The 15,000-nt window shown below is 36.1% G+C and overlaps 1 protein-coding gene across 1 annotated transcript in view; it reads right to left on the bottom strand.

Annotated features, from left to right (window-relative positions):
- LOC144974574 (membrane-associated guanylate kinase, WW and PDZ domain-containing protein 1-like) overlaps positions 1-15,000 on the bottom strand; it is a 156,691-nt gene that overhangs the window by 49,735 nt on the left and 91,956 nt on the right. The window contains exons 6-7 of the mRNA XM_078917578.1: positions 5,996-6,053; positions 5,405-5,460 (exon numbers count right to left, since the gene is read on the bottom strand). Coding sequence (XP_078773704.1) covers positions 5,405-5,460; positions 5,996-6,053 — 114 coding nt within the window. The remainder of the gene's footprint in view (positions 1-5,404; positions 5,461-5,995; positions 6,054-15,000) is intronic.

Here is a 15,000-nt window from a genome sequence, read left to right as displayed (position 1 = left end):
TTGTGCTTTACACAAGGAAGTTACCATAATGAACCCGGGGTGAGTAAAATCAAAAAAGAGCTTGTGCATGTTTTAAAAATCAACAAAGAGACGTGAGGCGTAGTAATATGAGAATGATAAAGTTAACTTCGAATAAATAAAATAAATAAATAAATAAATATAAAACAACACAAAGTGACACCAGCACAAAGAATCCGCCTAAAATTAAAAACAAAACAAAACGACCAACACACAAATAAACGCAAGGAAAAAAATACATATACGCACACATCAAAACAACCCCCCCCCCCCCCCCCCGGGCCCCCCACCAAAAATAAAAAAAGCAAAAAAAAAAAAAAAAAAAAAAAAAAAAAAAAAAAAAAAAAAAAAAAAACACGAAATAGTAGACTTATAGACACGTTCAAATCATTTTTCCTTTTCTAATTCGAGCTGTTGGAAGTCCTGATATCATTGACTGGGCTCGCTGAGCCTTGAGTATATATTATAATGAATGACACCGATGGTTTTTCTGTTGTTTTTGTTTTTTGGTCTTACCATTGATAAAATCCGTGTAGGTGTAGGCAAGAGCCTCTCCGTAGAGATACTTGTCTATAATGTCAATCATTTCTAGATCCAGCAGTACATCCTCCATTCAGAACACAAACAAATAACTTTGGTGGTGGTGGTGGCTATATTTAGAACAATCCACACTCACTTTACACACAACACACACACTATTTGTCAAAGAGAAAAAAAAGTGTTCTCTTTCGCTCTCGCTTGATTAATAATCTAAAGCAATATCTACATCGATCAAAAATTCCTAAGTTAAAAATTTCCCGAGTAAAAAGAATAATATTAATTGAATGGTGATTTCTTAAAAATCATAAAAATATTGAAGCATTCTTTTTTCCACTAAAAATTCGACGTTTACCCAATTCCTGGATAAAATGCGAATAAAATAGCCACCGAACTTAACACTTCAAAAGGTTAAAAGGCTATGCTTGTGAGGTCAAAGCCAAACTTAACTGCCTTCTAGTGACACAATAATCCTTGTAAAATCACACATTTACCACAAAACACTTCCAAGCACATCATGATAATGATAAATTCGTGAAACAACTGTAGTAAATAATCGAATACCATCGAAATAATCCACTTCTTTTTAAATTATATCCAATTTAAAACCCGACCCTACATCATGACGAAATCACTCCATTTATCAAAGATCGTAAACTCCATTATAACTCGACATTACAAAACTTTTATATCGAAGAAAAAAAAAAGAAATTAAAAAGCTGGTTACTTATTACTACTACTATCACGATAACACCTTTATATTATAATTCCACCCAACTCTTCTGCAGTTGAGAGAAAGAAAGCTCGTTACTTAGATATATCAAGAACGATAACACCTATTACATTTACATCCCAAAGCCAGCAGCCGTCTGCTACCGACCGCAGGCAGCAGCTAGCCAGACAGACAGACACACAGCAAGTAAACTTGAATGTCTAGGTGTAGGAGGATGGTGCTATAATAATAACTACTACAATGCAACTACTACTCCCAAACTTGGAATTGTGTCTGTGTGTGAGTGTGTGTGTGTGTGTGTGTGTGTGTGTGTTGATATAATGTCAAATGTCATCCATTCGAATATAACAGATAATGAGAATAATAAAAATAAAAAAGCTACGAAAACGACCCTGCTCGACAATGACTAAACGTCTTTTGTATAAATTATGGCCTGAAAATGTTCGCTTCATATCGTATAAAATTTCTTAAAACCGATATTTCATAAGACGATCTCGATTTTAAAACTTTTTGATAAGTTTAGGGGGTTATTTTAACCGATCAATACAATAATAAAGTTAATACGTTAAAGTTTTCTGGACGATGTGTCAAAAAACCCTTTTGTCAATGTACATCCAAAATGGCCGAGCAAACAAAGGAGAAGAATAGATACAACACAAATAAAGGGGGAACCGCCCGAGTTATCGAAACGATGGTTTTATATAATAATATTATATGATATGATGATGATGGCATTGATGGCGTTTGCCTCTCATCATCCATATTACGTAAGTGATGAGGTTCCATAAACACCCGTCGATTTTATTTAGAACTATCGATATATAACACCTAACATCATCATCATTACCACCACCATCACCACCACCACCACCACCACCACAATTGCACGTTTCATATGCCACCAATTCAAAAAAAAAAAAAAAAAAAAAAAAAAAAAGCAAAACAAAAACTAAAATTAAACAAAATAAAAAACAACCAAACAACAAAACAAAACAAACAAAAAACCAACCACACCAAGAAGAAAAAAAACCCCTAAAACAAACAAACAAAAACAACAACAACAACCCCCCCCCCCCCAAAAAAAAAAACAAAAAAAAAAACAAAAAACTGGCCCAGGAAACTGCGCCATAACTACCATACGACAAACCCAGTATCTTCATAACCCTTACTCAATTTCGACGCCCCGGATGGCATCGCATCGCATCGGGTGTGTGTTTTGTTGACATTCAACCATTTTGTTGATAACCATCGTCACGTCATGGCTTTCACCACCACCACCACCCATTAACGTAATGATCCCATGCACAATTGCCTTCGATAATAATCATCATAATATTATTGGTCCAATCATTATTATCGTCACCATCACAATTCATTGAAGGCACTGACGTTCATTCTCAATCAACATCTGCAGCACCACCCCATGCAGTACCACCACCGCCACAACCACCATTACCACCACCGCCACAACCACCATTACCACCACCGCCACAACCACCATTACCACCACCCAACATCATCAGTTCATCTAGACCATCTTTGTGCAACATCACTTCTGCTACCACCTACATCCCTACCATTTCCGTCATTACCAATACATTGAAAATAGATAACGTTTAGACAAAGAAAGTAAAAAACAAAAACACCAAAAAAAAAAAAACAATGAAACAAAACAAAACAAAAACAAAAATGAATAAACAAGAAAACTTCCAACCCCCACCTTAAAAAAACAAACAAAACAACAACAAAAAAAAACAAAAAACAAAAATAAACCAACCAACAACCCCCACCCCCTAAAAAAACAAATAAACAAACAAAAAAGCCCCAACAACTCTAATAGATAAATCAAAACAAAGACAAACAAACAAACAATTGAAAATTAAAAAAAAAACAAACAAGCAGAAAACAAAACAAAACAAAATAAATAAATAAAAATATTTTTTTAAAAAGGGTAGGGAGATTGCTAAAATTGCCTTAGACTACGTACAAAGCCGTTTTCCTCCCAGTAGATATACCCAAAGCATTGAAAACCCCCCACCCCTCAAAAAATCCCAAACCTATAAATATGTCCCAAATCCAATTATATTTACATGCCTCTATTCTAATGCCAAAGCTATTTCCATTGTCACAATGGGGACAGTCTAACGATTCTATAGGGATATAATAATAATAATATTACCTAAACTAAACGATGGACGAGTAGTGAGCGCAGCGAGCAGAGCTGAAATCGTCGGAAATGTAGGGAACGAGGCCAAACAAGGATGTACCTACTCTACTGACTGTTTTAATCCAAAACACATTCACAATGAGCAGGAGTGAACTTTTTTCTTTTTTTTTTTCCTTTTTTTTTAAATGGGAGAGGCAGCGTGACCGACCGACAGACAGACAAACTGAGAGAGATAGCTAGATATATAGATACATAGATATAATATAAATGGAAAGATAGAAATACAGAAAGAAAGAAAGGAAGATAGATAGATAGAAGGGCAGAAAGATACACAGACAGAGAGAATTTGCCGAAGAACGATTTAAAACAAACTTTGTCTCTTCAGTTTATTAATTACAAGCCTCTCACCATTCTCAAAAAGATCCCCCCCCCCCCCCCCACTCTGTCTCTCCTTCGCTCACTCCCCCCCCCCCCCACTCTCTCTCTCTCCTTCGCTCACCCCCCCCCCCCCCCACTAGGAGTCCTGTATTCTCTATGCCCCCCCCCCCCAACGCGCGCACACACACACACACACACACACACACACACACACACACACACACACCACCCTTTGACCACTACAACATTGTTTCTACCGAGGCGTTAGCCACATTCAACTATTATTATTATTGCTACAATACCATACACAAAACACTAACCACTTCTACTAAAATATAAAGAATAAAACAATAGAGGAGAGGGGTACCAAAGAATAAAAAAATTATCCATGGAAATCAAAGAGCATAATAATTTGATGGTAATCCCACGCTTGGCTGGTTCCACACGCGCGCACGCATAAGCAAGCAGAGAGTCAATACTAACTCTACTATGAGCGATTCCAACCCTGATGGAATACAATACACAGTCATGCAGGGAAGTGACAAAACACATTTTCAAAACAAACTACAACCTCAATTTGGCCGGGGAATTTACTGATTCATATTTATATTGAGGAATAACTTGTTTAATAAGACTTTAAATAATAAAAAAACAACTATCAACTTCAATAAATACAATATTTGGCTTTGTAGAGTGTACAATTTGAAGTATAATGCAGACATCAAAATACACATTTTTCTCATTTTTGTTGAAATGCATTTAGTCCTCAGCATATATTGATAAATTAAGATGACCCTACACCTATGCCCTCTATTCACACACGTTTGCTATGACCTACACCTATCAAAACGTCTAACAGGTAGGATTGTTAAAGTTTTATGGCAAAAAACAAAACAAAACAACAACAACAAACCCAAAACAAACGTGTTTTATCATGTAGTGCAAAAAAAAAAAAATGCTATGGACGACCGGCATTGAGACCGAAAGACACATGGGGCCATTCTAGTTTCCTTTATTTATTTATTTATTTATTTATTCATTCATTCGTTTATTATTTATTCGTTTTAACATAATTCCTGGGGCAAATCAGCCGGAAATGTCATTTAATAAGAGGCGGTCATAGGGGAAACGTTTCGCATGGCATAATATATTATGTATCAACGACAATATTATTTATAGGTACGCATAGATGGGCCTTTTTAGACCCCAAAAAAAAAAAAAAAAAGATCTAACGATGCGCGAAGGCTATTGATTCCAATTAAATATCATTGGGCCTTTATGGCTCGGAAGAACGACTTAACTCACTCAACCCTAACACCGACTATATCCGTAGTTTACCCAGGGTTACTTTTACCCCATGCCTATTTATTACATTTTTCTGAGACAAATTATAGACTAGGCGTAGTGTCAAAGCTAATGTTTTTAGTTATTGCATGTTGATGGTAGTTGAATAAAAATATATAGTACATGCTCATTTTAATACATTTTTTTTTTCTTCAAATTTTGAAAAAGTAGCAAAAGTCTCTAGGATTGAGTGAGTTAACTTCAAAATGTTATGTACGTACCCTTACCTTGTTTCTTGGCTGCATGGACGGGATTCTCATACTGTGTACGGCGATTCACGTGACTGAAAAAAACAATACAAATGTTATATTATAATACTAACTGGTTTATATAGAGATACATACATACGTACTACTACTACTACTACTACTACTACTACTACTACTACTACCACTACTACTACTACTACTACTACTACTACTACTACTACTACTACTACTACTACTACTACTACTACTACTACTACTACTACTACTAATAATAATAATAATAATAATAATAATAATAATAATAATAATAATGATGATGATGATGATGACAATAATAACAACAGCGATCGTACAAACAACCAAAAAAAAAACTAACAAAAACAAAAAGGAAACAAACAAAAACAATAAAAAAAAACCCTCCAAAAACAAAAACAAAAAACTCCGAAAAACGAAACAAAATAAAAAACAAAAACCAAAACAAAACAAAACGAAACAAACAACTCAACCCCCCCCCTCTCTCTCTCTCTCTCTCTCTCTCTCTCTCTCTCACACACACATACACCCACACCCACACACAAAGATAAAGATTGCCAAAGGTCCATGACTTACTCGATATAGTAGACTCCATAATGAGGATCTTCCACTTTCTCCCAGCCAAATGGTAACTCTGTGAAATAAAAGCAATACGAAATAAATTAATAAAGATAGTTCGAATGTGACGTCACTCAGGTCTTTGTTATTGTTTTTTGCCATTGAGTAATGCTCACTGAACTGTATTAACCCTACTATAAATGGATACACACAGTTTTGTGTGTTGGTCCGTTAAACTTCCGGATGGCAATGTTATGTTATGGCAATGCCAAGCGCATACTATCTATACACATTGATATAAAAGGTCTTCATGGGTTTTCTACGTGTAACTTGTGCTTCAGTATGTTCCATCATTTTCTCAGGAGGCAAAAATGGAACCAAGTTTACAGTTGATAAAGTACAGGTCGCATGTCAAGAGCCCTATAGTTACTGATGCAAAAATGGAACCAAGTTTACAGTTGATAAAGTACAGGTCGCATGTCAAGAGCCCTATGGTTACTGGTGCAAAAATGGAACCAAGTTCACAGTTGATAAAGTACATTCAGGTCGCATGTCAAGAGCCCTATAGTTACTGGTACTTACTCTCGGATTCTGTGACCGTACATGTTCATTAAGTCGCTCACACATGAGTTAAAAGCACGGTAACGTGTGTAGGTGGGTTATGTGCTTTACGACCCTAGACAAGAGCTTGTGCAAGTTTTGTAATAAAACATTGCTCAATGCTGCTCTTCTTTACACATAGCGGTACATGGTATTAAATTGGCCATGGATAAATTAGGACATTTATTTCTGCCATTAAAGAGAAAAAAAGCTGTATATATCTTGTTTTTAAAAAAACAATTTTAAATATTGTAGAAGATATAAATTATGTTGTTTTCGTCAACAAATCAACTTATTATCTATACTGTCGTTGGTTTAAAAAACACAGTATATGTAATGGTAACCAAAAAGCACATACTGTGTTATTCAATAAAACGGCAGTATATGTATCGATGGGAAAAGGTGTAAGAATACAGAAAAGAAAGTATTTGTGTCAAAAATAATCGTCAGAAATTAACAGAGACATTAAGACGGCATGCGTGCTTTAAATTGGGATAGACTTTGTGTCAGGAAAATCTTCTATTAAATATCTAACTCACCATCTCTCTCTCTCTCTCTCTCTCTCTCTCTCTCTCTCTCTCTCCTCCCATTTTCTATCCATCTATGTATTTATCTCTCAATCTATCTATCTTGCAATAAATACTATTCTGCTTGGATGATACAGTGAATGAAACATGCTGAAACAATATTGTAGACGAAATAAGAGGTGAAAATAACATAAAATTCAAGCTCCTTTAATAGTCGAGTACTCGTTCATACACATCTGACTATCTATCTATCGATCTATCTATCTGACTAACTATCTATTTATCTACCTACCTACCTATCTATCTATCTATCTATCTATCTATCTATCTATCTATCTATCTATCTATCTATCTATCTATCTATCTATCTATCTATCTATTTATCTGACTATTTATCTATCTATACCTATCAAACTTTACACCGCCCGTCTCTTTCATTCCATACAACTCCCTCCTTTATCTCTCTACCTTATCATCATAACCAAGACGTGAAAAAGAACAAAGAGACAGCAAAGCAAGCAAGGCAAGGCAAGGCAAGGATTGAAAGAGGGAGATAGATAGTTATCTATGGATAGATGCGAAAGTTACCCCCATAACATGTCTTAATCACTCTCATTTCGGGTCATTAGCCACGGGATCGCGAGGTAACGTTGCGAGGTTAAACACAACACGATTCCATGCACAAAAGGTGAGTCGTGAAATCTTACAACTATCCTATTACGCTAGCATTACGTGAGTAAAATATCATTATGCCAGCCAATTGGCGTGTGTCAGACACACCCTAAATCATGAGGTAAGTCAGTAAGTAAGCCTTGCTTGTGTTTGTTTTTCTTTTACTCCGCCCTTCACTGACAAAACATAATATTTTTCCATCTTGCTTCATAATACTAGTCAAAGTGAGAATAATACTAAGAACACAAATGACAAACACGGAACGTTTCAGACTTAAAATCCTTCTTCAGCCAATATTTTTTTTTAATGAGTATAAAGGCTTCGAAATAGAAACAAACAAAAACAAACACGGACGTTTCGGGACCAATCCCTTCTTCGGACAATAACAAAATGTTATTGTTATTTGCCGTGAGGGTTTTAAACCCAAATTAAATTGTCTTTATCTTATATTCTATTTCATTTCAAACATAGGCATCCATACGTGCACTAATGTGAAGGTCTGATAACCGAAGGCAATTGTGGGCATCATTTAACATTGATGTGGTGGACATACATAATATTGTTATTCGGTTTAGGAATATTACCACGAAAACAAAAAATGGGCCCAAAACTATTTCGGGATATCAGACCTTAAAACATGAAGACGTCGATGCAAACCTCTAAACATGTTATCGTAAAAACGAACGGTAGGTTACTTCCATTCACAATCCCACACAGGAAATATCAAAAGACTTCATTACTGTCTTGGCGGGGCTATGGAAGATACTCGTATAACAGTAATATGTGAAAAGATAAAAACCTGTCAAGAGTATTGCCTTTATCGTATTTCTAAAAAGAAAAAAAATTAAAAAACACCAACAAAAACTCGTAGATGGATGATTATCATCAACACAGCAGTTAGTGATAACAAATTACATCAGCAAAAGAGATTACGTGTCAAGCCACTCGGGTGTGTGGTGGTAACAATAATACCTAACAAAATAAGAAGAGGAATTTGACACATGCAACGATAATGTGTCCATTTATTGTAACGTACGGTAGGTATTGTTGTTTGTTTTACTTTTGTTTTTCTTTTTTCTTTTTTTCTTTTTTTTCTTTGTTGTTGTTGTTGTTGTTGTTGTTGTTAATACTGTTTTTATTTTTACTGTTGCTGTCGCCTTGCTGTTAATATCATTGCCGTTATTGTTATTCACATCGCTGTTAATGTGGTTAATCTTGTAAGTGTTCGCTTGCTTACAAGAATGAATGAAGGAATTAAATGTATGAATATATGAATGGATGGATGGATGGATGGATGGATCTAGGGGTTTTACGGAGCATCCGACACTATTTATGGTCATTTTAGCACCAGTAAAAAGGGAGACGATAATAATATAGTGGGAAAAAATGTAGGCCCGAAGTTAAAAGCATCAAAGAACAAAGCATGACAAAGGGAACTGGTTCACATGGAGAACACAAGATTCCACGAGCAATCTATCTACGTGCCTAGATTTTGACATTTCCTAAAAGTCCCATCTAGGCACAAGCAAAGAACCCCGCTATGAAGGATACTTTAATGTCTACATATTATTCAAAACTAATAACAGAGAGATGATTTATAGAGAAAATAAATATCAAATATCTCTCCAAAAAAAGATATACTGCACATTTGTTGACAATGGATAAATGGATGAACAACTAGATGGATAGGCAATTAGTTGGTGGATGGGTGAATTCGTGCTTGAATGAATGAATGAATGAATGAATGAATGAATGAATGAATGAATGAATGAATGAATGAATGAATTAAATACTTCACAACTTAAAAGACAAAACAAGAGATTTGAAACACGTCTGTTATCAATTGAGATTTAACAAATGTTGAATGAATGAATGAATGAATGAATGAATGAATGAATGAATGAATGAACGAACGAATGAATGAATGAATGAATGAATGAATGAATGAATGAATGAATGAATTAAATACTTCAACTTAAAAGACAAAACATGAGATATGAACCACGTCTGTTATCAATTGAGATTTAACAAAGGCAAACAACAGGCAGTTTTAAGATGGGAGCAAATGACTGAAGTCTAGCATACAGGTGGGTGATGGTTCGTCCGACAGAAATTGCCTCACAACTAGAAAGCCTTCTACAACAATAAAATTACAGGTGAGAGAAATAAAAATGTTCTCAATAACTGTTTGCCGATGGATCTGTTCGTGTTTACAGCGTCTGAGAATCCGTAATGTCTGGAGCTGAAAGAATGATTGAACTGTTCTTGTCGTGGGTCTTGGATTTCGGAGCAGGATAAATACTTTACATTAGAGGGTTCTAATTTGTTGATTACGAAATAAAACATTACTCGGAGGTTCTTCGCATTTCAGAATGTAACGTGAGAGGAATGAGTAGCGTGGAAAAGACTGAAAAAACGAAAGAAAAGTACCCAAACACAGGTAGGAAAATATGGGCATCCCGCTGTTGATCATAAGTATTAGCCCTTCATAGCTAATTAGGCCCAAGCAGCCGGAGTTGATCCCGGTTTCTAAAGCAAGAAACGGACGACAGAAATTATTCGCTACCCTTTGAATAGGACGATGGTCTATCGCAAAGTACTTTCCACTAGATCTTACAGATCCAGCTACCCAATTACCGCTGGGTGGACAGAAGGGTCGGAAAAAAAATATCGACTTCACTCGGAATCGATCTCGGTCCCTTTGCTTGTGAAGCGAGTGATCTACCAACTGAGCTATCGGAACCCCACTACTGATTATAATCTATCCGTTAAAAATGACATGGTATAATGGTATAGGATAATAATCATGGAATAAAACATGCACATAGCATGTCCAATTGAGGGCGAGAAGGAGGAGAAAAAATATATTTTATATTATTCCGTGTTCGAAGACTGCGGGTAAAACTTATATTTGAGAGGGAGACGGACGGATAAATAGATAAATAAATAAATAAATAAATAAATAGAGAGAGAGAGAGAGAGAGAGAGATAAAGAGAGAAAGAAATACAAAGAGAGAAAAAGAGAGAGAGTAAGAAATAAATCGAGAGAGAGAGAGAAAGAAAGAAAGAGAGAGAGAGAAATAGACAGAGGAGAGAGAGAGAGAGAGAGAGAGAGAGAGAGAGAGAGAGAGAGAGAGAGAGAGAGAGAGAGAGAGAGAGAGAGAGAGAGAGAGAGGGGGGGGGGGAGAGCAGTATGAATTCGTGATATACTATGCCAGTGATGAGATCATGGAATAAGTAGCACAGAGACAGAGCTAATGAAAACAAACACACCAAAACATCAGCCAACCAAAGCTGGAATCCCAGGAAAGAAAACGAAGCAGATTCGGATGTTCATAGAAAAAAATTCAATATTCGAAACGAGAGCATTGCCTCTCTCTCTCTCTCTCTCTCTCTCTCTCTCTCTCTCTCTCTTTCTCTCACTCTCTCTCTCTCTCTCTCTTTCTCTCACTCTCTCTCTCTCTCTCTCTCTCTCTCTCTCTCTGATTTTTAAAAAAACATTTATTCGTTTGTTAACTTTTGTAGTTTACAGCTTCTATGGCACCTTAGTATTCACATGAATATTGATAGCAAAACATACCGTGTTGACACGGCGTTTTGGCGAAAACATTTCGAGTTAAAACAAAAAAAAAAACCCAAACTAAATGTAATAAATGAAAAGCATAGACTAAAATTCAAGATGGCTTAGAAAAACAATATTTTGGCTGAGGTTTAACTTACGATTGAATTTGGAAATTGTAGCAGCAACAATATTTCAGTAGTATTTTCAAAATCAATGTCAAAAAGGAGGAGGAGGAGGAGGAGGAGGAGGAGGAGGAGGAGGAGGAGGAGGAGGAAGAAGAAGAAGAAGAAAGAAGAGAAGAAGAAGAAGAAAGAAGAAGAAGAGAGAAGAAGGAAGAAGAAGAAGAAAGAAAGAAGAAGAAGAAGAAGAAGAAGAAGAAGAAGAAGAAGAAGAAAAGAAGAAGAAGAAGAAGAAGAAGAAGAAGAAGAAGAAGAAGAAGAGAGAAGAAGAAGAAGAAGAAGAAGAAGAAGAAAAGAAAGAGAAAAGAAGAAGAAGAAGAAGAGAAGAAGAAGAAGAAGAGAAAAGAAGAAGAAGAAGAAGAAGAAGAAGAAGAAGAAGAGAGAGGAGGAGGAGGAGGAGGAGGAGGAGGAGGAGGAGGAGGAGGAGGAGGAGGAGTAGGACGCGATAGAAAAAAACAAAACAACAAAAACCAAAACCAAACCCGGCGTGTCATTAACGTCAATCAAAGATATCAAACAAAATATTATATAATATTATATGTTATCTTGCCGACCTCGAGAACAAAAATAGAACAATACACTCATTCCTGACATGGTACATTCTTCTTCTCGTTACAGTAGTGTAAATGTTGCTGCTCGAAGCTCGAAGAAATAAATAATAACGTGAAGTTGAATGTAAGCTTCAATTTAATTACAAAAACAGATCAAATGAACGTTTCGGGTTTCCCCTTTATCAACAAAACAGGATGAATGAAACACCTTCTCGTTACAGCCAAGCACATACCACTAATATCACTGTCCTCAGAATCCTTCTGCTCGTCTTCTTGAGGTTCCGCCATTGTTACAATATTACTGTAATTAAACAAACACACACCTAATGTTTCAATAGAAACTATCTATACCAATTCTGATGACTTTGGATTCCCTGTACGTATCTGTCACAATAGTATTGTAATTGACACCTAACATTCGACGGAATGTCACAACAATTTAGAAACCGAATGTCACGTGAAAATAATGTAATGAAAAAAAAAGGAAGATAAAAACAATAACAAAGGCAACTCGTTGAGCAATTCCGAGTCCTCGAAGAGCTAAATTCCAGTAAACGCGACCAAAAAGGATGTAGAAAATCAAAACGCCTTGAAACGTCTCATGGAACCATTCCGAGAGAAATCTAATCAGACATCACGTGATAACATTCCAAGACTGTGATTGGCTGGTTGGGTAATTACTGACCGTTACAATAAACGACCTCACTAACAATGAGACTAAAGGGGCTGACAACAATGAATGCTTAGAGAAATTGTAAAGGAAGAGGAGCAAACAATTATTGGCATTTTAAATAAAATATGATCTAGTGGAATCAAATGTATCAGTTCAGAAAAAGAGATCAGAAAAAAAGGAGAGAAGAAAAGAGAAAGAAATGGTGAAATGAAGTTTGTGTGTTCCTGTCATTGCTATTTTCTATTTTCGTGACATTCTATCACACATTTGTTCGGAAAAGCGATGAACGCAAGAGTTCTTTTGTTTTTTGTTTTTTTTTTATTTGGGGGGGGGGGGGGGGGGGGGGCCTAAAAGAGAGTGTATTTGGTAGGTGTCAGACGTTGTCGTACGTACTACGAACTACTACTAATACTACTAACAAGTCAGCGTGTGAAAAGTGATTATATCAACGAACAACTTTCCATCGATCCAAACCCCCCCAGGCGGGGGTTCCAATGTCCAATATTCATCAGCCATATTATGTGAGAAATGTCAAATCCCTCCCCCCCCCCTCCCCTCCCCCATCCGCGGAATAAGTGTCCAAAGATTGAAATTGGTGACCTGTATAATTGATGAAAAACACTGATTTGTGAGCACAATCTGAACAACCATTTCAAAATACCATGTGTTTTTTTCAACATTTGATCAAGAATTTGTTCGAAGACAAACACCAACATCGTGATCATTTCCAAATTCCGATGTAGCAGACGTTTTCCAAATGGCCAGAATGTCAAAGAGCATCAATTATGTTTTCAAGTCTGAAGGTGTAGCAGGGAGTGGATCCATTTTTCATTCAAATTGAGTAAGAACGAGGTCAGACCCCCTTACACCGCCCCCCCCCCCCCAACAAATGATATAAAAATGATGATTTAAAAATCATTGTTTGAAAACTGAAGCAGAGAAGAAATGAAATTGGGGGAAAAAAAAAGAGGAGGGGTGGTGGCGTGGAGCAATGTTTTTGGTTGGAAGACACTTGGAGAGACTGTTGACGAAAAAGTTTCTATAGCCCAAGAAAGTATTCTGGCAAAAAGTAGAACAAGTAGATAAGAACTGGTATACATGTCACAAACTCATTAGTGAGGGGTGATAGCGGGCGATGAGAAGACTCCGACTTGGGTAATTGAAGGCAGATTACTGGAACACCATTCCATTCCATTCCAGACACGGGGTCGATCTGTACTCCACTCACTTTTTTATTTAAAGCCCGTGTATGTAGGGATCTTACCGAGGGAGGTTGATTTTAAACAAGACTTTCACAAATTATATAAAACACAAATATGGATGTAATGGATGCAAGGGGAGGGGGTGAAAGATTCCAATGAAAAAGGAAACAGGCAGAGAAAAATACATAAACAAAAAAAAAAAAAAAAACAAAAAAAAAAAAAACAAAAAAAAAAAAAAAAAAAAAAAAAACAAACAAAAAAACAAGTAGACACAATTGACCACAAAAGAATCCATAATAATCCACGCTCCACCCCCAAAACATCTCAAAATAAACAAAAAGAAAAGAAAACCAAGACAAACAAATAAACAAACCAACTAAATAAAAAAAAAGCCCAGCCCCCAAACAACTCCCAAAACAATAATAAAACAAAACCAAACCAAACCAAAACAAAGGTTTTTACCCCCCCCCCCCCCCCCCTCCCGTTATCGTTAATTTTAACGTTTTATTCTGAAGCAGAATTAATTAATAAAAGACAGCTCTGACTTGTAATGTTTTCCCCGTGTTAAGACCATTCAGTGAGCCTTGCATAATTTAACTTTTACACCAAGCGCCAAAAACACTTTGTAATAAATACATAAACAAACAAACACAAACATAACATACAAACAAACAAGATACAAACGTGATGAACACTTAACTCACTCAACCCTAACACCGACTTTATCCGTAGTGTACCAGGGTTACTTTGACCCCATGCCTATTTATTACATTTTTCTGAGACAAATTATAGGTAAAGTATCAAAGCTAATGTTTTTCAGTTTTACATGTTAATGGTGGTTGAAAACAAATATCTATGTACATGCTCATTTTTATACATTTTTTTTCCTCCAATTTTTGAAAAGTAACAAAAATCTCTAGGATTGAGTGAGTTAACTCAGGGATGACTGCGCAGGCTGGTTGTCTTCAATTTACTCCAATCCGTTTGACAAAGAGTCGTCTGCCAACGTTTAATTTACACCAGACAAACACAAGATGAGAGAGAACGTAATCTTATT

The sequence above is a fragment of the Berghia stephanieae genome, chromosome 6, assembly GCF_034508935.2.
Source record: "Berghia stephanieae isolate SIO BIC M18660-M18661 chromosome 6, UCSD_Bste_1.3, whole genome shotgun sequence".
NCBI classification, from domain to species: Eukaryota; Metazoa; Mollusca; class Gastropoda; order Nudibranchia; family Aeolidiidae; genus Berghia; species Berghia stephanieae.
Note: the sequence above shows the minus strand (reverse complement) of the source record. Positions and strands in the feature narration are given on the sequence as shown.